At 38.7% G+C, this 27391-nt stretch overlaps 1 protein-coding gene across 1 annotated transcript in view; it reads right to left on the bottom strand.

Annotated features, from left to right (window-relative positions):
* tmtc2a (transmembrane O-mannosyltransferase targeting cadherins 2a) overlaps positions 1-27391 on the bottom strand; it is a 518416-nt gene that overhangs the window by 36654 nt on the left and 454371 nt on the right. Inside the window, exon 11 of the mRNA XM_028817226.2 lies at positions 17988-18051. Coding sequence (XP_028673059.1) covers positions 17988-18051 — 64 coding nt within the window. The remainder of the gene's footprint in view (positions 1-17987; positions 18052-27391) is intronic.

Below are 27391 nucleotides of genomic sequence, written 5' to 3'. Positions count from 1 at the left end.
AATATCTAAACAGTGACAGATGAAATGACAGTGACTCTTGATGGACCAGACTGTAGGCCTGTGCCTGGGCCACTCAGAGGTTGCCTTAGGGTTGTGCAGGGCCTAGTGCTGACCAACCCCACGCGGGGTCAAATCCTGTTACCGGTATGTGTGGACTGTATACATTTGCACGCGAATTTAATAAAAATAATATTAACATACACCGAATTTTCTCATTACAACATTCAGCTAAATTTTTGCAAGATAACACACGGATTTTATCAAAAAATACTGATAAAATCTATTTAAAAAGTGCAATTCATAATTCATGATAATACCATGAAGGTGCAAAATGGATGCGGTGTCATACGGAAATTAGCAGGGCCTCTTCTAGAAAATTACCCAAATTGCAAGTATACTCTGAGTCTTGATATGCAGGTTAATGTCATGTCATCTGGTTATCATTAGCGATACATGTTTTTGTGCATTAATATTCTGACTATGGAATGTTTTCAAAGACCTACATGTATGGAATTTGACCTTGAAGAGGGATTTTAAAAGGGTTCCCCTTAGAAGCATCTCAGATATATATATATATATATATATTATATATATATATATATTTATGGAAGAGAAGGTCTGTGATACAGTTTGCATATTTGCAGCTGGAGATCCACAAAGGGACAAAAAATGAATCACGTATAATAAAGTAGTTTTTATTCCTGAGCTTTCAACCCCTGCCAGGGGTCTTCATCAGAGGATAATGCTTAGACTTACAAGAAACAAAGGCAATATATAGCAAAACATTACGTGGAGGGGGTGGGGGGGTGGCTAAGTCAGTGTGATGGGGGGGGGGGGGGGTATTGGGTGTACAGTTTATTTATTATGAACATGTTCTTCTTAAGTTTGCATATGCTGGATTTATGTCCAAGTGTCTGTTGATGGCGTTCTCATTTGATAGCCAAGATTCGGCCAGCTCTCTAGCACTTTTAGTGCTGGCCTTAAATTTTACTTATACATTGTCCCAGTTAAATGTATGTCCTGTTGATTTAGTATGCGTGTAGATCAATGAAAGTGAGTCCTTTCTTCTGACGGCGTTGCGATGTTCCTGTATACGTGTTGCGATTCTTTTTGAAGTTTGTCCTATGTATACCACTGAGCAAGAACTGCACGGAATGCTATAAACTGCGTTTCGTGTTTCTGCTATCGATTTCTTGTTTTTAGCATTAAACAGGACCGTGCGCAGATTGTTTGTGGGTTTGTGTGCTATTCTGACGCCTGACTTGGCCAGGATGCGCGCTGTACCTTCAGACACCTTGTGGTGATAAGGGAGTGAGTGCCAGGTGGGGTGGGGGTTCTGTTTCAATTCAATTGTTTGCTGAGTTTTTTGGCGTCTTCTGTGCAAGCTCCGATTAATGAATGTTTTTGAGTATCCGTTTGAAGTGAAAAGATGGAAGAGATAGCGTCTCTCATTCATTTTTGTTTCCTTCGTATTACAATGGGTGTGGACTCTTCTGAATAGAGTTTTAACACAGCTCCGTTTATGAGATACCGGGTGGTTGCTGGTGAAGTGTAATATCTTGTCTGCGTAGCATTCTTTACGGTAAACACTTGTGGTCAGGGTGGCGTCATTATTTCTTTTGATGTAGATGTCCAGGAAGCTGATGTGTCGGTTAATTTCTTTTTCCATTGTGAATTGGATTGCAGGGAATATTGTGTTGATGTGGTTGTAGAATTCATTCAGCTGGGTATTTTTTAGTATGACGAACGTGTCGTCTACATAGCGTATCCAAATTTTGGGTGTGAACTGGGATAGAGCCATATTTTCAAATCGCTGCATTACCAGTTCCGCTAGAAGTCCTGATAACGGCGATCCCATTGGCATGACTTCTTTCTGAGTGTAGCATTTGCCGTTGAAATGAAAGTGAGTTTTCTGGCAAAATGATATTAGGTGCATTATGTCTTTAACACTAGAATTACCAGAGCCTACGAAAAAACTCGTAGATCCGGCCCACCTTAAATCGCTTCTTAAAACCTTTCTCACCTCTCAGCCAGCGTCTTTTGTCATCTAAATGTACTGATAAAGACAAGCTGCCAGCAGCCGGCTATTCCATCCCCCCAACGACTTAGAACGTAAACAGGCTTTTCCCAGCTCTTGCCTTGATTGATTATCTAGGAGTGAAGTGGAGTTTTAGGGTAGAAATAATAAGATTGTTATTTGGAACACACGCATTTCATATGTGTTGCATTTCTACAGTAATCTGTGTAAACACATTGTTAAAACAGAAACGGTTTACAATATTCTAGTAGCAAATGACAAAATGTAGGCATAAACTATATAATGTATGAAGCCTGAAGTCCAAATATCAAAGAAACACTTTCACAAAAGGTACAAAAAAAAGCCACCGCCAAAAAAACCGCCTTAGTGTGAGACATTGACATGACTTAACTATCACTGCTTCCGTGGCGTAACAGTATCAGTCGCTGACTGGGAATCAGAAGCTCATGAGTTCGATCCTGCACAACTCCCATTTGAGAAGTGTTCTTATTTTCACTATTTTAGAATAAAATGATACATTTGATTTCAGTCTGTAACAGCCGGTGTAATTTATGATATTTGTAAAGGTTAGCTTTATTTTTTTAAATTCACTTTTCATTGTCTCAGTCGCGTTCAGGATCCATCCCTACCGCCCCCCACCTGACACTGCTGTTTTTTACATAAAGACGCGCTATAGTTCTACAGTGTATCACGATACATACAACCGCGTGTTTTTTTTCCCCCAGTATTGCCAGTCCCCACGTGTTGCTGTATGCTGTTTCTTTTGCACTCCAGGACATGCAGAGGAAAGCATAGTAAAGAGCAGTAACTTCAGCGCTATATGCAATCATCAGACACTCCCCATCTGATACTGCTGTTTTCACATAAAGACGCGCTAAAGCCCTGCAGTGTACTTGTGACTGCATTGTCATACCAATGCTTGCGAACTGAAGTGTCTGCATGCACTTTTCGTGGCATTATACGTGTATTTTTTGAGCATGCCCATGTAGCTCAAACACAGAAACATATGTTGATGTAAAAGTATAACAAAACAAGTGCACTTTTATTCAAGACTATAACCGAAGAAAAAAGAAAGCAAGTTACAGTAGGTGGAATGCTAAGAACTGCTGATTTCCATTCTATGCTATATAACTGTTAACATTTCAATCTGATGATTGCATATAGCGCTGTCTGATTTAGTGTGCGCAAGAACATGCAGGTGGCCAGTTGCTGAGTGCTACAACGCACATTTTAAAAAAAGAAAGAGACAAATATATGTGACGTTTTGAAGAAATCATTTTATGACGCGAATAGTACCAATCAGAAAACATCGTCGAAGTAATGCAATATTATTTGAAAACGAACAGCGTCAGGTTGGGTGTGAAGTTATACTGGCGCTGTTTGAGTCAGATCAGAAGCTGAATAAGCTGAAAAAGCTCCTGTTCTGACTCTAAGTAAAAAAGCATGAATTAATCAACAGAAATAACCGCGATTGACATTTTAAAGTTAACGATTTACAGTGCATACCAATTTATAAATTCAATGTCCGTTTGAGGAAAAAAAAAACACTTTCTTCAAAGCTGGGAATCGAACTCGCGTCTCTGTGGCACAGTAAGGCAGTGGTGCTCCACGTCAGCAAACCGTCCTTATAACTTATTTTTTCAAGATCCATAACACACAGACAGACAGAGCACTGCGTAATACAGAGACAGACAGGCAGAGATATACAAATAAACAGGGAAGGCACATGTACTGAAAGAAAAAAAAATCAACATGTGCGTTGTTTCTGCAGCACTGAATAAGCTCACCCGCTCTAACATCACCCCTCCCCCGATCTGACTCTCTAAGTAACAGCGCAAGTACAGACACAAATCAAGTGCATGTGTGTACTGTATAATATTAACAAAAAGAGCAGCTTACTACTGAAAACGGCAAATATAGGAGTGAGTGGGGATCGAACCAGGACTCTTGATTACACTTGGTTTCCTGTGTATTTTTTCGGTTAATAAGATGTGTTCCAAGGAACCTAAGAAGTTCATGTTAGATGCGTCTTTGTAGTTGAATTTTAATCCTCTGGAGACATTGGCCAGTTCTGATGAGGTTCCTTGCACCATCACCCTCTGCTTCCTGTGTCTGAGCCAATTCTTCACCTATCTAAAAACATCCCCCTGAACTCCCACTTCTTTTAGTTTGATGCCCAACCTCTCATGTGGCACCTTATCAAATGCTTTCTGAAAGTCCAGATAAATAATATCATATGCTCCACTTTGATCATATCCTTTTGTTGCCTCCTCACAGAATTCTAGCATGTTAGTAAAACACGACCTCCCTCTTCTGAACCCATGCTGACTGTTCAGAATAACTCCTGTCCTTGCCAGGTGTTGCTCAATCTTATCCTTAATAATTCCTTCCATTAATTTTCCTGTGATGCATGTTAAGCTTACTGGCCTATAGTTGCTTGGATCTGCCCTGTCACCCTTTTTATATAATGGGATGATATTTGCAAATTTCCAGTCCTTCGGAATCTCTCCAGTGTGCAGTGACTTCCTAAAAATATGTGTCAAGGGTTTATATATGTACTCACTAGCCTCCTTAAGAACTCGAGGGTAAATATTATCTGGTTCTGGTGATTTGTTTGATTTCAGCTTATTTAATCTGAGCAGCACTTCTCCCTCTACAATTCCCAAATCCCTCAGTACCTCCTTAGTAGTCCTGTTTACCTCTGGGAGGTTATCCACTTGCTCACTTGTAAACACCTCAGAAAAATGTAAGTTTAGGGCATCCGCTATTTCACTGTCTGTATCTTTTAATTCCCCTTTACTATTTCTGATGCACTTGACCTCCTCCTTGACAGTTCTTTTACTACTAAAATACTGAAAGAATCTCTTAGGGTCGTCTTTCGCCTTATCTGCTATATTCCTCTCCAATCGTCTTTTAGCCTCCCTGATATCTTCTTGATGGTTGCCCTCATGCTCTCATACAGTCTACGATTCACTTTGCCTTACCTCCGCTTAGGTAGTGAACGCGAAAACTGCATAATGGATTTAGATCGGGTGTTTTTCTATAATTTGCTTGAACATTCCAGTTGATTTTGCGATTTCTCACATTGTGCTAAGAATCATAATTCGCTTGCAGGATCAATATATTTGCGCTAATCCAAGACAGAGGCTGCGGGCCGAGGGGAGAGGGAAGCATGATATCAGGAGTCGGGAGCTGAGCAGGTTCTCTTCACTGTTCTGTTTCACTACTACACGGGCAGAGCTGCGGGTAACGGCTAGTAACTAATAAACAGAAATTAGAAAGGTATAGAAAACAAAGTGTCAAACATGAATGGCTAATAATCATTTTGAGTACTGTCTTTCTCACACCTGAAAAAAGTTGCCAACATATAACTGGTCAATATACAGACAGTATAACCAGAATCAGAGTCAGTGGAAAGCCCTGTGAAGGAAGACGGATATAGTGAGTAATAAGACAAGGGACACATGACAAATGATGTTTACCAATATTTAGTATAATTTGATGAAATACAGAATCTCTTAAGTGATATACTTATTTTAAATGCAGGCAACATGGCAGTACTGTTCTACACTACACAAAATAGCTACCACCCATCTGTGGTTATTGTGTGTTCAGAGTTGGGTGATGAAGTTTCCAGATCTCCACTGTTATTTTGGAGATGCATATTATATTTACATTTCAAACATATTTGGATATCAGAATTAATGTGGTACTAAAATCATTTTAAAATTACAAGGTTCTCTGGTAAATTTGATTTTTAGTCAAAGTGGGTGTGATGTTACATTTTAGTAGTGAACAGCATGCTAATTCATGCTATAGCAAATGTTTAGGCTTGTGAGCTCTACAATTTAAGTAGTGTTTTCAAAGTTGGCATAAATATACTGTATACTGTATTTATGTTTTATAAAAAAATATTTAAAATAAACATAGAGGCACCATATTTACCCCATTCCAAGTACTGCCCGAGCGTGTTTAGCTTCTGAGATCAGACGAGATCAGGAGCGTTCACACTGGCGTGGCCATAAGTTCCAAGTACTTGCTCAGGCAGTACATCAACATATTTACCCCATTCATTGATACAGTTTGTGCTTTTGTTTTACAAAGGCTTCCTTTTTACATAAAATATATTTGAAAGTAACTTGAAGCAATAGGGATCGATGAGCTACGTTGGGCTGAATTGCCCGTTTTTGTCAAATTTGTTTTCTTCTTGAAAGGCAACTTCAGTAAATCAAGCAAAGTGTAAAAACAGGTTATTGGTTAACTTGCATTTAAAAGGACTGAGCACATTGAGATGTAGAATGTGATAGGGGTTCTCCTTATATTCTTTAACTTTTGGGCTAACATTCAAGTGCTGTGTCATGTTACCTACTGCTTATTCAAATTAAGTATTCCTTTCTATCTCTGGCCTGTGATCTGTTTTTATGCCCCTTACAGAATAATCTACTGTTAAATTTCCTTCCAATTCTGTCAACAAGAGGGGTCATCACCTAGCAAATGGCATACTTACTTTCTTATTAACCCCAAATTTGATGTGCTTTCCACCAAGTTATGCAATGGCCAATTTGAAGCACACCTCAATTATTAACAAATCACAGCTAGAACCACAAGAATAATAAATACAAACTATAATAACCAAATTAACTTTAAAGGTTCAAATTACCATAAAGGTAAAAATAAAATGCGAGCCGGCATGTTTTCAGTTCCACAGGGAAGGTAAAATTGTATTAAAACGAAATGCAATTATTCTTTGGTGGAATTTCTGTACAGAGGCTTATTTGCAACACACAATAAAATAGAATTGTGTTAGTTCAGAAAATAACTTCATTATTTACCAAAAGAAAATGTCTTTCTTGCAAATTATTTGGGATCCCAATGTGCATTGAAATGTGCAAAGCATACATTTTTCAATCCTCCACCGTATCAGCTAAAATTTTCAATTCACTTTCAATTTCATTAATTCTTATACTGCACCCTTCCCACTTATGGCTTGTAGTGAAAGGATGCCAGATTCAAATGTTTTACACCTTATCAAATTAATTTAAAAATGTGTATAATTAATTTGATAAAAGATGTTTAAATGGGGCGGCACGGTGGCGCAGTGGGTAGCGCTGCTGCCTCGCAGTTAGGAGACCTGGGTTCGCTTTCCGGGTCCTCCCTGCGTGGAGTTTGCATGTTCTCCCCGTGTCTGCGTGGGTTTCCTCCGGGCGCTCTGGTTTCCTCCCACAGTCCAAAGACATGCAGGTTAGGTGGATTGGTGATTCTAAATTGGCCCTAGTGTGTGCTTGGTGTATGGGTGTGTTTGTGTGTGTCCTGCGGTGGGTTGGCACCCTGCCCGGGATTGGTTCCTGCCTTGTGCCCTGTGTTGGCTGGGATTGGCTCCAGCAGACCCCCGTGACCCTGTGTTCGGATTCAGCGGGTTGGAAAATGGATGGATGGATGGATGTTTAAATGTTTAAGTATCTGAAGTTGTTTAACTAAATTTCCTATTTGTAGACTATTTTAAGGAGACAAGGCTGAGTAGAGTTAAGCATGGCATCACTTCAAGGCAACTTCGGAGGTGTACCAACTGAGTGGCATCATAATTTTTATTTTGTCTGCTGTCTTTATTTAGCTACTTACCAGATATATCATTTAGCATTAAAACAGCAATGGCATTTAGCAATAGAGGTGAACAACAAATGAGTTTTTGTCCATAGCTCTTTTATCACCTAGAAGTACTGAAACCATGGAAGTGTTATTTCTTTTAATTTATTTGTTGCTCTACACCATCACCCCACTTACCCTCAGTTATTGAGAATGAGTGGCACAGATTTGTATTTACTGTACAGAAGTAATCTTCTGACATCAGATAAATATTTGAACATTTTAAAGTTTTCACAAACTGAATACACATTAAGACCAGATTTTCTCAAGATCTTGTATTGTAGAGACGGATGGCCCTGGTGTCCCAGGAGGCTCTGGGGCACTGCACTTAAAATTAGACTGTTAATTATGATTTCTTTCATGTTGGGTTTCAAACAGTTGTGTTTGCTTTTGGGTTTGTAGCTTTTGGCAATGGGAGTGTTTTGTTGAAGTTAAAAGGAGGGTTTGGGTTTGCCTACCAACACTGACCGATGCTGCCTGATGTATGCATCCCGGTAACGGGACTAAAGGGAGGGAGGCTTGATTTGAATATTGCCATTTGTAGTGGTTGTCTGCAATACTTGAATGTACAATGCTACCAGTATTAAGAAAAAAATAAAGAAAAAATGTTTTTCTTCATAAATTGAGTGAGTCTGTTTGTCACAGTTTAAAGATGAGAAACCATTTAGCACCTCTACTATCCTATTTCATAAACCACAGTGAGTAATTGTTTGCTAGCAAGTATATAATCCGCTCCTTATATTCTGCAGTCATTCACTGGAACACACACACCCAAACACACACATATGCATTATGTGACATACTGTAGGGGATACATGGGGGTTGACACATAAAAAAAATAGCCTGTCTTTTAAAAAACGTGTTAAATACATTTGCAGTTCAAAAGCAGATAATGACCAATGTATTTTTTTTAAAAGATTTTACAGCACCTCACATTTTTATTTTACTAAAATACTATTTCACTACTATTACTATTTCACTAAATCGGATAGACCAGGGGTGGGCAGATTCAGTCCTGGAGGGCCGCAGTGGCTGCAGGTTTTTGTTCCAACCCAGTTGCTTAATTAAAAAACAAAACTTGTCAATCATTTAATTTCATGGCTTGCTAGTGCTTTAATTCGGCCATGTCAAGTCATTCTCATATTCTAGATTTTGTTTCCTTTCCAAGGATATCATCCAAAAGATTTGAAGTCTAAAATAAATGAGTAATTCTCAGTTCTTCACTTTTTTCTCTTCACTTTCCTTCCAAGTATTTAATTTAAACCTAATAGTGCATGATAAATACACACAGGTGTAAATGGAAACAAGCTAAATGGTGAAATGCTGGTTTCTTTTGTCATTTGCATCTTATATTGCTAATAAGGAGCAATTAAAAACCAAGACTACAGCTGTTTAAGACTAAAATAAGTAATAAGGGTTCAACATCTTAACGAGCGAGACAACTAAAGTGAAGCAGAAGTGTTACTTGAGCAATAAGTGCTTCTTATTAAGCAACTGGGTTGGAGCAAAAACCTGTAGCCACTGCGGCCCTCCAGGACTGAATCTGCCCACCCCTGGGATAGACCATTCAACTTATCTGCCGAAAATATTAACTGACCTAACCATCTACAGGAAAGATTATGCCACAACAAAATTCAATATTAAGTTAAATTCCATTTGTTTACATTATATCTTACAGTACAATGAAAGCTTTTGATGCTAGTCCCATTCATGTAGATGTATGACAGAATGGAATTACAGACTCAAATTACTTAACACCAAATTACATAAATAAAAAAAAAATAAACAGCAGTTCCAAACAATAAGTAAAAAATAAAATTTGAAAAATAAAATGTAGCCATTCCAAGTTAAAAAGAAATAAATACATAAAGAAATCTCTCTATATAGAAAATCCAACATCTGTCTGTCCGTCTGTATGTCTTTTCACGAGAGAACTACTTAACAGATTTAGATTGGGTTTTTTTCTATAATTTGCTAGAACTTTCCGGTTGATTTTGCGACTTCTATCATAGTTTGCTTGCAGGAGCTATTTATTCAAGCTAATCCAAGAGACAGAGGCTGCGGGCTGAGGGGAGGGCGAAGCGTGTCGTCAGGAGTGGGGAGCTGGACGTGGCCCTCCTCACTCACGCACCAGCCTCCGTTTGAATCGGTCTACCTCTCATCACATTTTGGAGCATACCTTGCCTCTACTTTGCTAGTGATACCTGTTTATTTATTGATTTTTAAAGTCTGTCCTGTTTCAGTACTACACGGGCAGAGCTGTGGGGAATGGCTAGTACCATATAAAACGAAATACAATGAACCAGAAAGATCAAATAACAAGAAGACAGTAAAACTGAATTGATAGTGTAAAGTGATCATCAGTACAGGTGCTTACATAATGGAGGCTTGGTCACAGGTCAAGTGACTTTGTGCTAGTTAACAGTTTATCAGTGAGGCAGTAGAGGGTCTTGTTGTACACCACTAAATTCTTTAATATCGCCTCTAGAGATGTGGGTGGGGACAACAATTTGTAGGGTGTGTCACAAAGGAAAGGGATTGTTAAAGGCTTCTCTTGTCAAAAATGTCCTGTACGGATGGAATTGTGGCTCCAGTGATGAATCGGATCATCAATCACAATGCTGATTCATATGGGTGTGTTTCATAAAGAAACCCCTTCATTAGTTCATCCATTAATCAAGTGCAGGCACGCGAGACAAAGCTCTGCAAATAATAATTAGAAATTATGAGACAGGCAGCTAACTACAGAAGCTGTCGTCATGCACCAGGAACAAACAGCAGTGCCAAACAGTGAAGGGCTGTGCATGAATTTAAAGTGATAAGCGAAGGACTAAAAATAAATAGCTTATTAAATATAAAAAATTAGTCACTTAATGCATCAGCTTTATTTTTTAAATTGAAACCTCAGCCATCATTAGATTTCATGTGTTATAATTAATTGTTGCTGATCCACTGTAGCTCAGTAATTTGACTTGACTGATTGTATCTTGTACTGTCTGATACAGACTGCATGTTTTAGTAATTTATTTCTACTGTTTCATTGTGCCGAGAACTATATTGTCACAGCATTTGTCTGCACCAGTGGGACCTGCAACAAATATTTTTCATTGTACTCTAAGGCATAATGATGATTGAATGTATTGAATTATGATTATTCAGCGCTGGAAAGATGAGGGCTAATATCAAGTAGGTAGGGGAAAAAAATCTAATTGAAAGCCTGTTACAAAGGTCTTTAGTGTGTGGGACTTCATGACATGTGCCAATGAAGAGCATATGGCCAGATCTCTAGAGTGACAGATCTGGATTATCTAATTGAATTCTTTTATAATCTTACCACTTTAACCCATTAAAGCAGTAATTAGGGAAAAAAACAAAAGTTGAGAATGTAAGCTTTGTGTCACTGTAGTCGTTGACAGCAACTGCTGTTAGTCTGTTAATTACTAATTTGTTTTAACAAAGATAAGTTGTTTATTTCAAGAGGGAACTGAAATGAAGTATCACCCTCTGAGACGAGGCCACTGCCAGTTATGCAGTGCAGGAACAGGCAAAGAGCTTTGTGTTCAGATGACCCTTGAGCGGTCACATTCAAATTTTGAAATTACTCTGATGCTAACTTGCAGAAGTAAAGTCAGCAGGTATTGTAGACTCATTTCTACCGATTTTACCTCTTTAACTATACAGAACAATCTGTGTTCCTTTGTTCCTTATGCACAAGCTCATAGTGAATTGGAAAAGCTGATTGTGTTTAGCCTAAACACAATTATATTTTGCACTTTAAAATTTAAAGCAAAGTTTGTAAATAATACCCAGGCAAAGCCATGAAACAGAGTTACAAGTTTAGAATAGTGAGTGGTATGAAATACTAAAGCATGATCAGTCAACAGAGAAACAACATCACATAGGTGGTAGTAGTGGTGTAATGGAAGCACTTCTGTCTGCCTATTACAAAATCCAGGTTTGATTTTCACCCTTTACTTTTAACCTTTTCTTTAATCGAACATTTTCCTGACTATTGTTGTCATAGCCACAAGCTGGCCAGGACCTGGCAATACTGACATATGAAATGAAACAATGCTAACTATAACAAAGTTTGGTGATATGTCATGTCATTTTCTAACCTTACAAACTTACAAGGCAGGAACAAACCCTGGACAGGGTTCCAATCCATGGCAAACACATACATACACAACTAACCTGCATGTTTTTGGACAGTGGGAGAAAACTAGAGCACCAAGGTGAAACCCACAAGGAGAACCTACAAACTCCACACAGGGAGAACCTGGGTTGCTGCCACTGTACCACCGTTGCCACCACTTGTTAATATATAAAGTAATCCCTCCTCCATCGCGGGGGTTGCGTTCCAGAGCCACCCGCGAAATAAGAAAATCCGCGAAGTAGAAGCCATATGTTTATATGGTTATTTTTATATTGTCATGCTTGGGTCACAGATTTGCGCAGAAACACAGGAGGTTGTAGAGAGACAGGAACGTTATTCAAACACTGCAAACAAACATTTGTCTCTTTTTCAAAAGTTTAAACTGTGCTCCATGACAAGACAGAGATGACAGTTCCGTCTCACAATTAAAAGAATGCAAACATATCTTCCTCTTCAAAGGAGTGCGTGTCAGGAGCAGATAATGTCAGAGAGATAGAGAAAAGCAAACAAATCAATAGGACTGTTTGGCTTTTAAGTATGCGAAGCACCGCGGCACAAAGCTGTTGAAGGCGGCAGCTCACACCCCCTCCGTCAGGAGCAGAGAAAGAGAGAGAGAGACAGAGAAAAACAAGCAATCGAAAATCAATACGTGCCCTTCGAGCTTTTAAGTATGCGAAGCACTGTGCAGCATGTCGCTTCACGAAGCAGCTGCACAGAAGGTAGCAACGTGAAGATAATCTTTCAGCATTTTTAGACGAGCGTCCGTATCGTCTAGGTGTGCGAACAGCCCCCCTGCTCAATCCCCCTACGTCAGGATCAGAGAAAGTCAGCACAAGAGAGAGAGAGAGAAAAGTAAGTTGGGTAGCTTCTCAGCCATCTGCCAATAGCGTCCCTTGTATGAAATCAACTGGGAAAACCAACTGAGGAAGCAAGTACCAGAAATTAAAAGACCCATTGTCCGCAGAAATCCGCAAACCAGCAAAAAATCCGCAATATATATTTAAATATGCTTACATATAAAATCCGCGATAGAGTGAAGCTGCGAAAGGCGAAGCGCGATACAGCGAGGGATTACTGTAATTGGTAATTAAATTTTGTCTTTCACCATTTCACTTTCTCACCCAGTCAATGCCAGATAACTCACCTAGTTAAAAAATAAACCTCACCAACAACAAAGCATGTCTGCATGTGAGCTGAAGTGCCAGAGCATACCACTTTTGCTCCTGATGGAAATGTATGATCTGTTAACATTGTGAATAGGTGAAGTGGATTTCTACAGAAAAATGGAACTTTACTCTGTCTACAGTACCCCTGTTGCTAGGGCCCTACCCATACTGCTACATTTTCTTTTAGAAATACAGACATTAGTCTCAATTTGTACTTCGTGTCCACAACTACCTCGGTGTTTTCAACCTACAAAAACAGATGCAGTATGCTCCTGAAAACATGTGGACGGGCAAGCATTTTTTAATAAAGACTCTAATCATGCACTGATTGGTTTGTGCTTATTATGTAGCTTTTCCTGATTGGGTCCTGCTCCTTACAATGTCTTATTACATTATTGATCACCTTTCTTGACCGAAAAACATAATTCCAAAATGGTGGAGACAGAAGAGTTGCTTCCATGGCTCTTGTTGTGTTGCTTATTTGTACGAATCTAAATTGGATTTTGTATAGTTTGAATGCTACCCACATGCGCAAAAGGAAAATAATCTACTGGTTGGTACAGTTTTACAATAAATCCCATGGCCGGTGGTGTTACCACCCCTTTTGGGATTTTGCTGCCAATGCGCACATGCCCAGTGTAGGCAAATGTCTATATCATATGTGTTTTCAGTCACTTTAATGTATCCCGAGGTACTTTCGTAAACCATGTGAAAAGAAATGAATAAGTATAAATGAAAAGACAGTGGCCTATGTAGCCTATGTGTCATAAACATAGAGTCTGCTTTATTCATTAAAGAGTTGTTGGAAGCAGGGTGCAAGACAAGAATGCATAATCCATAGCAGTACTGTATTTGTTTAAAAAATATGCATTTTCAATGTACAACTCCTCCAAATTAAAGCAGAAAGTAGATTTCCTTTATATTATATATTTATATTTTCCTATCTACAGTACATATTTAAATTTTTGTTTTCCTAATAACTAGTTATTTAAGAAGCTTTACTGCAGTATACCTACTGATGTATTATCTGAAACTCCTAAATGACTCATCGATCCATAAAAAAGTAAAAAACACTATTTATTTCATTAGCAGGAGAGGACTACAAAGAGCATCAAAGTAAATATAAAACAACAAAATTGGAAATCATCTGTTGCTTTACGTCCAAACCTCCAAAAAAATGGGTACCATATTTCATTTGGTGGTAATGATTACTTGCCTATGTACTACTTTGATACAAAAAAGACCTCATTTCCATCAAAATTACCTCTGGCTAACCTTCCTTTTTACCAGTAAAACCTCTGCTGCAACACACCCGCTGTCCAAAACTCAGACAAACCTTGCCGGGGGGGAGGTCTGCATTTTAGATCAAAAGTGTTGAGACTACCATATGCTGCCAATTTGCCCTTTCCTGCATCTCTGACCACCAGAGAAACTTTGCAAACCACCTAAATGTCTTATGGTGCATTCTGCCATATGTGTATAATGTTCTTCTGACAGACCAAACACTCGTAAAGTTTAGCCTCAATCATCATCTTCTTGTGTGGGCCCTGCATGAAATGAGAAGCGGCTTGCATAAAGTCTCCAGCACTAATGATCATATATTTGTGAAGGGAATGTCATTTGACAATGGCTGTGAAAGAAAGGTTTATGTGCTTAGTGAAGATGTCCTGTTACGTGGTACAAAATAAAACAAAGGTCAAGTATCCCTCCATAAACTCCTTTGGGCTACCACCAACTAGTTTCATCCACAGTGCAATGTGCCTGCTGAGTTATTTTAGCATCCCACCATCTGTAGTAGTTATGAAGAAATTTTGTGTATCTAGTTTTCTTAAGTACAGTCGTTATTCATCTTTTTATTATATATGAAGTGTAAACAAAGCATTGGGAGGCTCACTCTGAGTACTAAAGGGAAGCGGGAGGTTTGATTTAGATTGCAGAGGCCTCCAGCTCATAGTTTTGCCCTTATGTTTAGGCTCTTGTGGCATGAAGAGTTTTTTTTCAATGTATTGTATAAAATATTGAGGAGTGCAATAAAACAGCCTAGACCAACATCTCACTCTTTTGTTTATTCCCAATTTAATTCAGTTCTTGTGTAGCACTCTTTACTAAGAACAAACTCAAGAGTATTTGTACTGGTTTTCAAATACAACACAGCAACAGAAAAGTACATAACCATGCAATGTTCCCAAGCATCAAAAAACATTGTTAAACAGATCTAATTCAAAAGTTAATAATTTTTTACAGTTTTATATTACTGCCATTTTAATTCTTTAATAGCTTCACTTTTCGAATCAGGGTGGTTTCATATTGTATTAAAAATATATTAATGATGACAAGCAGCCTGTCATTTTTTACCTGGCTCCTAAAGGCTAAAATGTAAGTGTTTCTTAGTCATATATGATGTAAGGATGGATATATCAAGATGGTCCTGAACATCAGCAGTAATGTAGATGTCTCTGCGCATACGTACAAAATTGTTATTTGTCCATTTTCAGATGTGACCATTTTCTCATTGCTGTTGTGCACAGGGTGCCTTACTTGGTACATCAATGCATTACTTTTAATTACTAATTCTAACAAGTAATTTTGGAAAAGGCACAATTTCTGACCAATCAGGTGTCCTGTAATTGTAAGTTCTCAAGCTGGTAATAGCTGCTGCCCTACATCAATATGTTTGCTCTCTAGACAGTGTCACACACATAAGGGCTAGGGCCTAAGGGCTTAGGCAAGTGTCATTTACCGCCGAGACATGAGGAAACACTGTCTAATAACACTCTCTCTTCTCCTTCTCCAACTGCAGAAAGGAAGATCGACACCTCTCCCACTCAGACATCACTTCTGGGGTCCGACCACCTGGCCCCCCCCCTCCTCCCAGAATTCCTCATAAAGGGGTCCAACGCCATCTTGGAGCCAGAACGACATAAGAATCTACATCCAATGTCCAATATCTCAGCGTTTGCTTAGTACCACTTGTTTTCTTTTTGTTCATTTTGCATACATTAACATACAGGGTTTGTCTTAGGGTGCCCCAGACCCTTTATGTTGTGCCTTTTGTCTCCTTACAACAGTTTGACTTGGCCAGATATGCACCCTGAAAAGATCACTTCAAGTAAAAACTACAGAGGATGAGCAGCCAAGCCCCTCCAGATAAAACTCATCATTTTTAGATTCTACTTCTGTATGTTATAACACATTTCTAAGTTATAAGACATATTTTTTTTTGTCACTGCCAGCTTGAATGGCATAAGGCTTTGTGCACAGTAGTGCATCTATGTGTAAGCATTCTCAACAGCATATGGATGTATATTCAAGCATTATAACAAATATGAAGGAAAATATAGGTGTACATATGCCACCTGATAAACACCCCTCACCCTGTCTGGGATGCTTTTGGGAGAATCTGGCTACCACAGATACATCGTCTTTGTAGATCAAATACCATCTTAAAAGATTGACAACATGTACTGCCACTGTACCTACACAGAAAAGAGACTTTTTAACCCATCTTGTTAATTTTTTCATCTATGTTTAAGACAACACATTCTGTGATATGGCAGTCTTCTTTGCCTTTATTAGCCAATCAGTCCCATAAAAGCCCTACTGCAAATTCCACTTAAATTTAAACTGCAAAGTTATTCATGCTGTTTCATACTCAAACAAACTCACACTGTGTCACATTTGCTTCTCTCTTATTCTTTGCCAGCAAGAGGTGCTAATAGTTTTAACAAGAAATTAGCTGTTGCTATAGTACAAATAAATGTCCAAAAACTACTGTAGAAACATGCATTTCATTAAACAGCCTCTGCCAGATCTAATTGCTGTTTAAATGTGAAATATAGACAACAGCAAAAATAATACAACCACAGAAATGGATACTCCAACCACACAACTACAGAATCAGTAGCATCTTCACAACTTTTAGCATAATCTGAAATACTTTACAGTGGAAGCTTTACAAAACAAATTACTAAAACCTTTAACATGCAGGTTAGGTTGATGGGCAATTTAATATTGGCCCTGTATGTGTGATTGTAAGTGTTTAATGCAATGGACTGGCACCCTGTTTAGGGTGTTCTTGCCATATGGGCATCCACAGGGGCAAATCCTGAATTGCTTGAATAAATAATATGGCATCAACAAAGTAACCAGTCACTATTTATGTTACTTTTGACAATGCCACCTATCACAAAGGACAGTTTTACCTTCCGACCCATGTCAACAGAAGGGGTGTCATTTCCGTTTAATAATGCATTTATTTGAAGGTAAAACAAATCGTTCTGGTGCTGTAAGCAAGCATCTAGGATCTCACCAACCAAGGTCACATGTGTACATTCTGTAGCACATCTTAAACTTAAGACCACATTATAAGACTTCTAAATATTTTTGCACTGCATAACTACATTTGAAGACAAAGGGCGAAGTTGCTGCATTCAGCAGGTTGTTTAGCTATCAGTCAGTGTGCTGGTTTACAGCTCGACATCTATTGACAAATCAGCGGAAGGTCTTAAGCTCACAGCGGGCAGTTGGTGAGGTCTGACTTCAAGGAGGTAAATAAAGTAAAGCACTTTTAAATCACTTCTTAAAAGATATAATCTCTACAACATGCCTTACAAATGAGATGGCAGGATGTTGAATTGCCTTTCTTTTTCCTGGGAAGCACTATTACACAGCTCAGTGAAAACTGAAAATCTCATATTAAACAGTGATCATTTAAAATTGTTTAATAGATAGTTTTTTTAAAAGTGCCGTTTCTGAAATAGGTGACTGATGATTAAAACAAAAAGCTTTTTTTCCCCTCTTACTTTTTCAACAACACATTTTTAATTTAGCCCATACTTTATAGTATGAAGTATTACCCTGATTACAATGCAATCTAACGATCTACATTTGTGGCAATATGGTACAAAATGGATTCCTGGCAAATTAAAAACAGTAGAGAACATTTATCAGCATGAGCAATAGGTGCTATTTGCTATGTACTTACATTTGATCTCAGGCCTGCTGCTCGTCGATAGTATTTCTCAGCTGCCTCATTGAGACTGGCTTGTCTAAGAAACAAAAACAAAATATAATTAACTTATGCTGCTTTAGAACAATATTTGGTGTATACAATTACTTGGCAGTGTACATTTTACCTTGTTAAAGAACTTTTATATTTTTAGTGTTTTGCAGGAATTGTGCATTATATACAAAAGTGACACACAGACTCCTTTGATTTATAGGCACCATTGGCTTGCCTGGTTATTATCAACAGTTGTAAAGGGGTGACTGTTGACCTGTAGTCACCACTGAACTGTTGTTAAAAAGGCAACGTCTTCATTAAAAATAGCATGCATTCTACATGTGGCACTTCAAAAACACCAGTTAAGAACCTCTTATTAGCTTTGTGAACTGTTGACACTGGATATAGAACTTACTGGTGTGATTAATTAAAAGTAATTAATACCCCGGTGCTCAACTAAAATTTAAAGTGATTATGGAGAAAAACAAGAAAAGGAGTGGTATTGACTTTAGTCATGGCCTATACTGTGTTGTGAAATATGTAAAAATATTGCTTAAAATTTTTTCAACGTTCTTCAATTTTCAAAAAAAGTACAATTATAGTAAACAATATTTTTTTCACAATACACTAGCACTAGTAAAATTACGAGGTGAGACACAAAAATAACTGGATTGGTAAAAAAATATATATATTTATTGATGAATTACAGCATTCTAAACATTGCCACCTTTTATATACTCCCCCTCCCAATCTCTATACACCACTCCATACGTATCTTCCATTGATTGAAACAGTTCTGGAAGTCTTCTTGCTTAAAGCTCTTCAACAGGCTTGCTGTTTCTGTCTTCACTTCATCCATTGAAGAAAAATGTGTTCTCTTCAGGTCACTTTTGATTTTTGGGAACAAGTAAAAATCACAGGGAGCTAAATTGGGCGAATAGAGAGGATGATTAAGGACAGGAATGTTTTTGTCAGTCAAAAACTGCTTTATGGAAAAAGAATTGTGCACGGGAGCGTTGTCTTGTCTTGTCTCACTGTTTGCTTTTTTCAGCAGACATTGTCGGGGCAACTCGTGTAGCGATTGTTGTGTAAATACTTACTGGGCTATTCACAGGATATACCTAGCCGGTTGGCGGTTTGAGAGGGTGTGTAGGAAGGGATATAGTTCTATGATTCACGTCGAGCTGACTTCCAGACGGTTTTCCAGGAAAGACTCAAGCCCAGTCCGGTTATTTTTGTGTCTCACCTTGTATGTTGCTTATATCTATTAAACTTCTGTATTTGGACTCTACTTCTCTTTGTGATAACAGAGGTTCATGGCATTGCACGTTTTAAATGAAATTAATTAATTAATTAATTAACTCTTTTAGGGCGGATGTCGACTTTTGTCAACACAAGGGGTTGAGAATGGATATCAGAAGCAGAGGGCAACCCTCTTTGCTCGGAGGACTGTTAGACTCGTTGATTTGACATTGAAACCCTGCGTGTGCCTGAGTAGCGTAGAGTAAGCAACGTCTAGAATGGCATCGACAAATGGTATGAGAGAGTGAAGCAAATGCACAAAGAGAAATACTCTGGGTGTATTATTTACTTCTTTATATTTTACGTATTATTGCTGAATCGGACTCTGACTTATCGAACTCCGATTTTGATACAAGTGATCTAGAGATGGAAAAACAAAAGTCAGGTACTTGCATCAGGGTGAGCAGGCTCCACACGGGCACATGTTTACGTGTTGCTTGGAGTTTGATTGAGGTGCTTGGCTAATGGTGCATTCACCTGCAGATGCGAGCTAGTCAGTCATGAGCTTTGGAGTTGGTGATTGCAGCACAGTTTAAAAAGGAGTCTGGGAGAATGGAAACAATATGAAACAATACGAGTTTATAGAAAGAGAGAGAACTAGAGGTAGGATAGGGAGAGCCCATGCTGTGAGGAATGGAGGCAGGTGGTCAGGAGTGAACCTCAGAGACAGGAAGGTGTGGCCAGCGGTCAACAGGGCTGAAGTGGAAACTCAACACTGGGGAGTAGGTTTGGCCTGTTATGCTGTGTGCCCCACGGCAAGGAGGCGTGTGTGGCTCGGTGTGGTGCCCCATGGATGCCGAAGGACTGCTGAAGGTGACTGGAACCAGTATTAAAAGGTTCACTGAACCTGGTGGTGGGTTTCTCCTCTCGCTGCAAGAAATTGAAGGGGTAAGTAATGGTTTTTAGAAAATTGCACTGGGACTCAGCTTCTGTGATTTTAACCTAGTTTTTATGGCATATTAATTTATTGCATTTTAACCTCCTCATCTCACCTTGCTTTTATTGGATTATTAACTGTATACTGCACTTTTAAAATACTTTATTTTATATTTTTACACCAACTCTTACTGACCATTTGTGTCATCATTTACTCGGCTCATCCTCAGTATATGATATTCAACGGTTACTGGTTCAAGAGCTACCAAGGATGTGGAGCCAACCCAGACTTTCACATTGTTAATTAAATACCCACAATATCTTAAGCGTGCATTATTTTTTATATACTATTTATCCATTATTATTCTGATCTAATTTTAATGTGTTTTTTCTTTGCAGGAAAGAATAATGTACCTACTGCATAAGCAGCATTGGAGGTGAACTCTGTCCTGTCATCTTCACCTTTCTGAGTACATAGCATCTTTTTTATCTGATCTGACTGAATTATTAACCCACTTAAGTTCACTTTCCCAGAGAGTCATTCTTCTTGGAGATTTCAACATCAATATTGACATTACTACATGTAAACTGAGAAATGAATTCCTATCCTTACTGGACAGTTTTGACTTGGTGCAGCATGTTGATTTTCCCACCCACTCTGGTGGTCATATACTGGACCTGATCTGCACATCTGGATTATCTGTCGGCAACACTTATAGCAGTGATGTGGGACTCTCTCACCATAAAGCAGTGCCTTTCACTGTCTCATTATCTCTCCCTCCTCTTACCTGTAAACGTCAAATTTCTTTCCGAAACCTTAAAAATATCTGTCCCTCTGTTCTTGCTGGATCCATTTCTGATCTTTTTCTGTCTACACCTATTCAATCAACACTAGATAGTCTTGTTGACCACTATAACTCAGCCCTTCATTCAGCACTCAATAAAACAGCTCCTTTAAAACATAAGGAGGTTTCCTTTAAGCGTTCAGCTCCATGGTATAATTCAGAGCTACAATCTATGAAAGCAACTGGCCGACGCCTTGAGAGAATGTCACATAAGTCTGGCCTCACTGTTCACATCCAGGCTTTCTCTGACCACCAAAGAGCTTACAGAGAAGCACTAACTGCAGCCAAGAACACACATTATGGCAGAATAATAGAAAATGGCCATGAAAACTCAAGGGTTTTGTTCTCTGTAGTTAATAAATTACTTCAACCTGCATCTGGCCCAATTACCTCCTCTACTGAAATCTGTGAAAAATTCCTCCATTTTTTCCGCAATAAAATTAAAGATCTAAATAATTCAACTAACATAAATCCATCATCCGTTTATATCCTTCCCTGTCTTCCCACTCCATCCAGCTCCGTTTCTAAATTTTCACCACTCACATCGGCATTTGTTTATGACCTGCTTTGTAAGATGAGGCCGACTACTTATGTACTGGACCCTATCCCCAACACACTTCTTAAATCCTGTCTTCATGCCATAATCCTGATTGTTACAACAATAATCAATACATCTCTCGACACTGAGTGTTTGCCAGCCACTTTTAAAATTGTTTCTGTAACCCCCAAGTTAAAAAAGTCTGGTCTTGATGGTGATGATCTTAACAATTTTCGGCCTATTTCCTACTTACCTTTTCTGTCAAAAGGTCTTGAGCATGTTGTAGCCTCCCAGCTCACCAATTACTTAACCTCTAATAAATTGATGGAACCCTTTCAGTCTGGTTTCAGGGCGCAGCACAGCTGTGAAAACTGCTCTTCTTCAAGTAACCAATGATTTGCTTATGGCAGCAGACTCTGGACAAACCAGCATATTTATTCTATTAGACCTCAGTGCAGCATCTGACACTGTCAGACATGACATTCTGCTGTCCAGAATGGGGAACATGCTGGGTATCTCTGGCACTGCCCTCCAGTGGTTCAAGTCCTATCTGACTAATATGCAAGAGTTTATTAGTCTTGGCAACAGCAGATCTAGCTCAGCGCCAGTCACACAAGGAGTTCCTCACGGCTCTGTCCTCGGCCCTCTACTCTTCCGTATTTATATGCTTTCCCTAGGCCATATTATTCCTAGCTATGGACTGGGTTATCATTTTTATGCAGACGACACTCAACTCTATTTCAGTGTCAAAAGTGCAACTTCATCAGAGTTTTCTCAGCTCACAAATTGCCTCAGTGAAATTAAAACCTGGATGGAGCAGAACTCTCTCTAAAATTAAATTGCAACAAAACTGAACTCCTGCAAATTGGCACTAAAGCGTTACTTAAGAAAATGAGCTCCTTTTCAGTCACTCTTGACGGTGATCTCATCAGACCTTCTTCTGATGCAAGGAATCTTGGTGTCATTTTTGATTCCTCCCTTTCTTATTCCATCCAAATAAACCACATCAAGAAACTTTCTTACTTTCACCTCCGTAACATATCCCGTTTTCACTCATTCCTCTCCTTTTCTAATGCTGAGAAACTTGTCCATGCTTTTATCACATCCTGCATCGATTATTGTAACTCGCTGCTGGCAGGTGCCCCTTCTAATCTTATATCACAGCTTCAGCTGATTCAAAACTTGGCTGCAAGAGTCCTTACACGAACCAGCAACAGCGAGCACATCACACCCGTCCTGCTTCGCCTTCACTGGCTCCCTGTGTCTTACAGGATTGAATATAAAATTCTATCAATAACCTACAAAGCTTTAAATGGCCTTGCACCTGACTACATCAATGACCTTCTAAACCACTATGCTCCTGTTCGCCTATTAAGGTCCTCTGATTCTGGTAATCTTGTTGTGCCTCACACTAACCTGTGCTCTATGGGTGACAGGCCTTTAGCTCCATAGCACCCAGACTTTGGAATGACATCCCAAAATTAATTAGATCAGCAGACTTCATTCATTCTTTTAAAAAACAACTTAAAACTCATCTATTTAGGAAGGCTTTTAACTTAACTTAACATTCTGCCCTTTCTTTCAGTTTACCTCTCTGTCCAGGTGCTCAGGATAATTTGTGTGTCTGTTATATCACAAATTAGGTTATTTGTTAGGATTTTCTTTTAGTATTGAATTTAGTATTTTAATCTGGTTTATTGTTCTTTATTCTATTTAATGCTTTGTTATCTGTGTCATTGTTCTATTCAGGAAAACATTTGTATCCAATGCTACAAATACCCTGCTATTCTTTTCTAAGACTCCATGAAGCGCCTTGAGCATGGGAAAGCTGCTATATATAAATAAAATGTATTATTGTTATTATTATTACATGTATCTGTTTTTTTAATATTATTTTCAGCAGGTAATCTTGACAACAGTCCTATTTACAGAGTGGCTCTATGTACACCAATGTAAAAATAAAAACAACAGAGATAACCTTATTAAAAACATTTACAATTATATTAAATTTAAAGCTGTTGATTTTTTGTTGATTTTGAAATTGACTCCATATTTCAGGTGCACTAATGTAAAACACTGTTTTGCTAAAGCCTGATAAAATATTATTTGGCAGCCTTGTACAGTAGGTAATCTAATAGGCAGGAATGGAATCCTTACTGACAACAAATAAGTATAGAACAATGGTAATTTGCCCCATAAGACCTTTGAAATAAATTCCAGATAATGATGCATTTGTCTTTGGTTTAAGGAAGGCCAGTTCACCTTTAAATAAAAGGTGCAGTGAGTACATCAAGAATCTCCATTAGTAAAGCTGAGTAAATTGTGGTAAATGGCATTTAGAGAATTCAGAGTTGCATTCATATTAATTATGTCACTATAATCAAGAAACAAAAGATAAGGAGACTGGAGAAGTCTACTTTTATCATCCACTGTATGGTTTGTTCCAGTAGAGAAAGGCCTGCTTAATTCTTTGTTAATTGCTCAACATGAGTTTTACATGAAAGTCTATTATATACCCAAATACCAATGGCTTTACAGGAAATTGTTTGATCATACAAAGTGTAATATTTAATAAAGTGTGCACACTAAAGTTTGTGAACACTACTGAAAGCAACTTGTAAATCATAAATTGCCTGATTTCAACAGTCTTCATTAGATACATACAAAACTGCATCATCTCCATAAGGATGAATGTTACCAATACCAGCTTGCTACTAATAGCATATGTAGACAATGAATTTGATCCAATATTGATCGTTAAGAGATAACCTTTTTATCTCACTATATTCTGAATGTAAGAAATAAAAAAAATAATAAATCGTAGAACAAAAAATGTAAAATAAAATTGAAATTTAGTTAAGCATTTCAAAACAGAAAGGGGTTTACTAAAGAGAACAAGTGAGGATAATCAATCCTTCTATTTTCTGAAGTCACTTTTTTTAATCACAGAACTGCAAAGAGCCCGAGCCTATCCCAAAAGAATTAGCTGCAAGTTGGGCACTAGGTCAGGTAGTCTTGATTATCCCAGAGGAAAATTTGTTTGCATCAAGAAAGCACAAAACATAAAGCATTCTTACACAGATACAGAAAATACACTACAACTGGAAACTAATGTTATCACAAGTATGCACACTCAAGATTAATACAAAGAAGACAAATTACCTTTAACAGTACACAAAATAATAATAAAGAATTCAGCAGCATCCCCACAAGACACAGAATTCCAAATGCTTATAGCAGCTCTAGGAATTAAAAGAGGTCTTTAATGTATTGCTCTTTAGCCTTGGGAACCTAAATCTGCAGCCTGATGGCAACACTTGGAATTTAGGAAAAAGAGGCTGGTGTCTGTCTGACAGAACTGAGATGGATTTCTTTCTAACGAGTTTGTAATACAGTTCTGTGACAGAGTTCTGCTGCAAACCAACGATTTTACTGCTAGTTTTGATGATATTATTAATGCTTATAATGCCAAGGTTGCCAGGCAAATGTTAAAAAAAGCAGATGACTCAATATAAGACTAATAAAAAGTGTTATCATGGTTTTGTTCACTTTAAAACAGGTGAATTTCCTAATAATAATAATTATTTGCATTTATATAGCGCCTTTCTCACTACTCAAAGTGCTCAGCAATTGCAGGTTAAGGGCCTTGCTGAAGGGCCCAACAGAGCAGAGTCCCTTTTAGCATTTACGGGATTCGTAAGACAGAATATCTGTGTCTGCCTCTTTTACTAATTCGTTCTCTGTTAATATCAAAGTTTATCTTGTTATCAATGATTGTCCCTAGATATGTATGGTGCTGTACCATGTACATGAGACCCCAGTCACTCATGCTGTGCTAATTAATGTTCAGAAATTAATGTAACACATACATTTGGACTGGCGACCCTAAATTGTCCCTAATGTGTGCTTGGTGTGTGTGTGCGTGCGCCCTGCGGTGGGCTGGCACCCTGCCCGGGGTTTGTTCCCTGCCTTGTGCCCTATGTTGGCTGGGATTGGCTCCAGCAGACCCCCGTGACCCTGTAGTTAGGATATAGTGGGTTGGATAATGGATGGATGGATATACATTGGGCATTTGAGAAGAAACTAAACTACCTAAAGAAAACCTTCATGCAGACAAAAAGAATACACACCCACCAGCCAGAAACTAAATATATCCGTAAAAATATGAAGCAGCAGAACTATTCACTGCATCTATTTTCTAAATGATCTGTTTTACTGTTTGGAAATCAGATTTAATATCAGTACTGACAAATTCATCTAAATAGTGACCTCTTGCTCACATGTTTGCATATTATTTTTGGAAACATCTGCTAAAAGCTGTCGTCTTTAAAAAGTCAAGGCATCTCATGGTGGAACCGATGGTCAATACCTGAGGTGAGGAAAGCTGTCAGACTAAAGAAGGTGGACTTCAGGGAAATCTTCTCTTTGGGATCTCCTGACTTGGTTGAGAGGTACCAACAAGCTAAGAGGACAGCTGCAACAGTGGTTGTGGAAGAAAAAGCTTGAGTAAGCTAGGAGAGTTTGATGAGGCCATGGAGAAAGATTATCTGATAGCATTGAGGGTTGTTCTTGCAAAGTGTTCACCACCTCAGAAGAGAAAGGTATGACCTAGCCCAGACTGTATTAAGCAGAGATGTGGAGTGGCTGACCTCTTGAAAGGAAATTGTACAGGGGTGAAAGGAACACTTTGAAGAGCTCCTCATCCCGGTGGACAAGCCCTCCTACCAATGGAGGGATTGCACCATGGTTGCCAAAGTCACTATGGTGGTCCAAGGACTCTGTAGTGGTAAGGTTGCAGGGGTGGATGAAATCTGACTGGAGATGTTGAAAGCATTGAACATTATTGGGATAGCATGGTTATTCCATCTATTTAGTGTTGCATAGAAGGTGGGAAAAGCACTCTTGGAATGGCACTGTTTTGGTGTTCCGCATATTTAAGAAATGTGTTCCTACTACAGACGTGTCACACTCCTCAGTCTCCCTTGTAAGGTCTATGCAAGAGTACTGGAGGGAAGAACTTGTCCACTGGTTGAGCCAAAGTCACAGGAGGAACAATGTGGATTCCATTCTGGACATCGAACAGCAGACCAGCGCTTCTACCTGGCACAGTTTTTGAAGGATGCATGGGAGCATGTTAACCCAGTCTACAAGTATTTTGTAGATTTAAAAAAAGCATATGACCATGTCCCTTAGCATTTATTGTGGTTAAGTGCTACAGAAATATGGGGTAGTGGTGCAGCTCTTGCACTGAGTTCATTCCCTATATAATGGAGTGACAGCTGTGTCTAAAAACTTTGTGTTAAGTCAGATTTGTTCACCATGGGTGTCAGACTTCATCAAGGCTGTGTTTTATCACCACTCCCGCTTGTGGTTTTCATGGACAGTATATCAAGGCTCAGCTGAGGATTTGAGGTTATCCTGTTGGGGAGGCTAAGGGTAGCACCGTTGCTTACTGTAAATAATGTTGCTCTGTTTGCCTTATCTTACTGTAAGCTTCAGCACACACTCAAGCAATTCACTGCTGAGTGTGATACCTCTGGGATAATGATCAGCCCCTACAAGTCATGGTTCTCTCTTGAAAAAAAGTGGATTGCTCTCTTCTAGTGAGAGGGGGACAACTGCAATTAGTTAAGGAGTTCAAGTACCTTGGAATCTTGTTCATGAGTGATGGAACATGGGAATGTGAGATTGACAAGTGGATTGGAGAGGCAAGAGCTGTTAGCGGGCGGCATACCGTTCCGTGGTGGTGAAGTGGGTCTGAGTGCAAAGGCAAAGCTCTCATTTTACTAGTCAATCCACATCCCTGTTCTCACCATTGGTCATTA

The sequence above is a fragment of the Erpetoichthys calabaricus genome, chromosome 1, assembly GCF_900747795.2.
Source record: "Erpetoichthys calabaricus chromosome 1, fErpCal1.3, whole genome shotgun sequence".
NCBI classification, from domain to species: Eukaryota; Metazoa; Chordata; class Cladistia; order Polypteriformes; family Polypteridae; genus Erpetoichthys; species Erpetoichthys calabaricus.
This window is presented reverse-complemented; position numbering and strand designations above follow the sequence as displayed.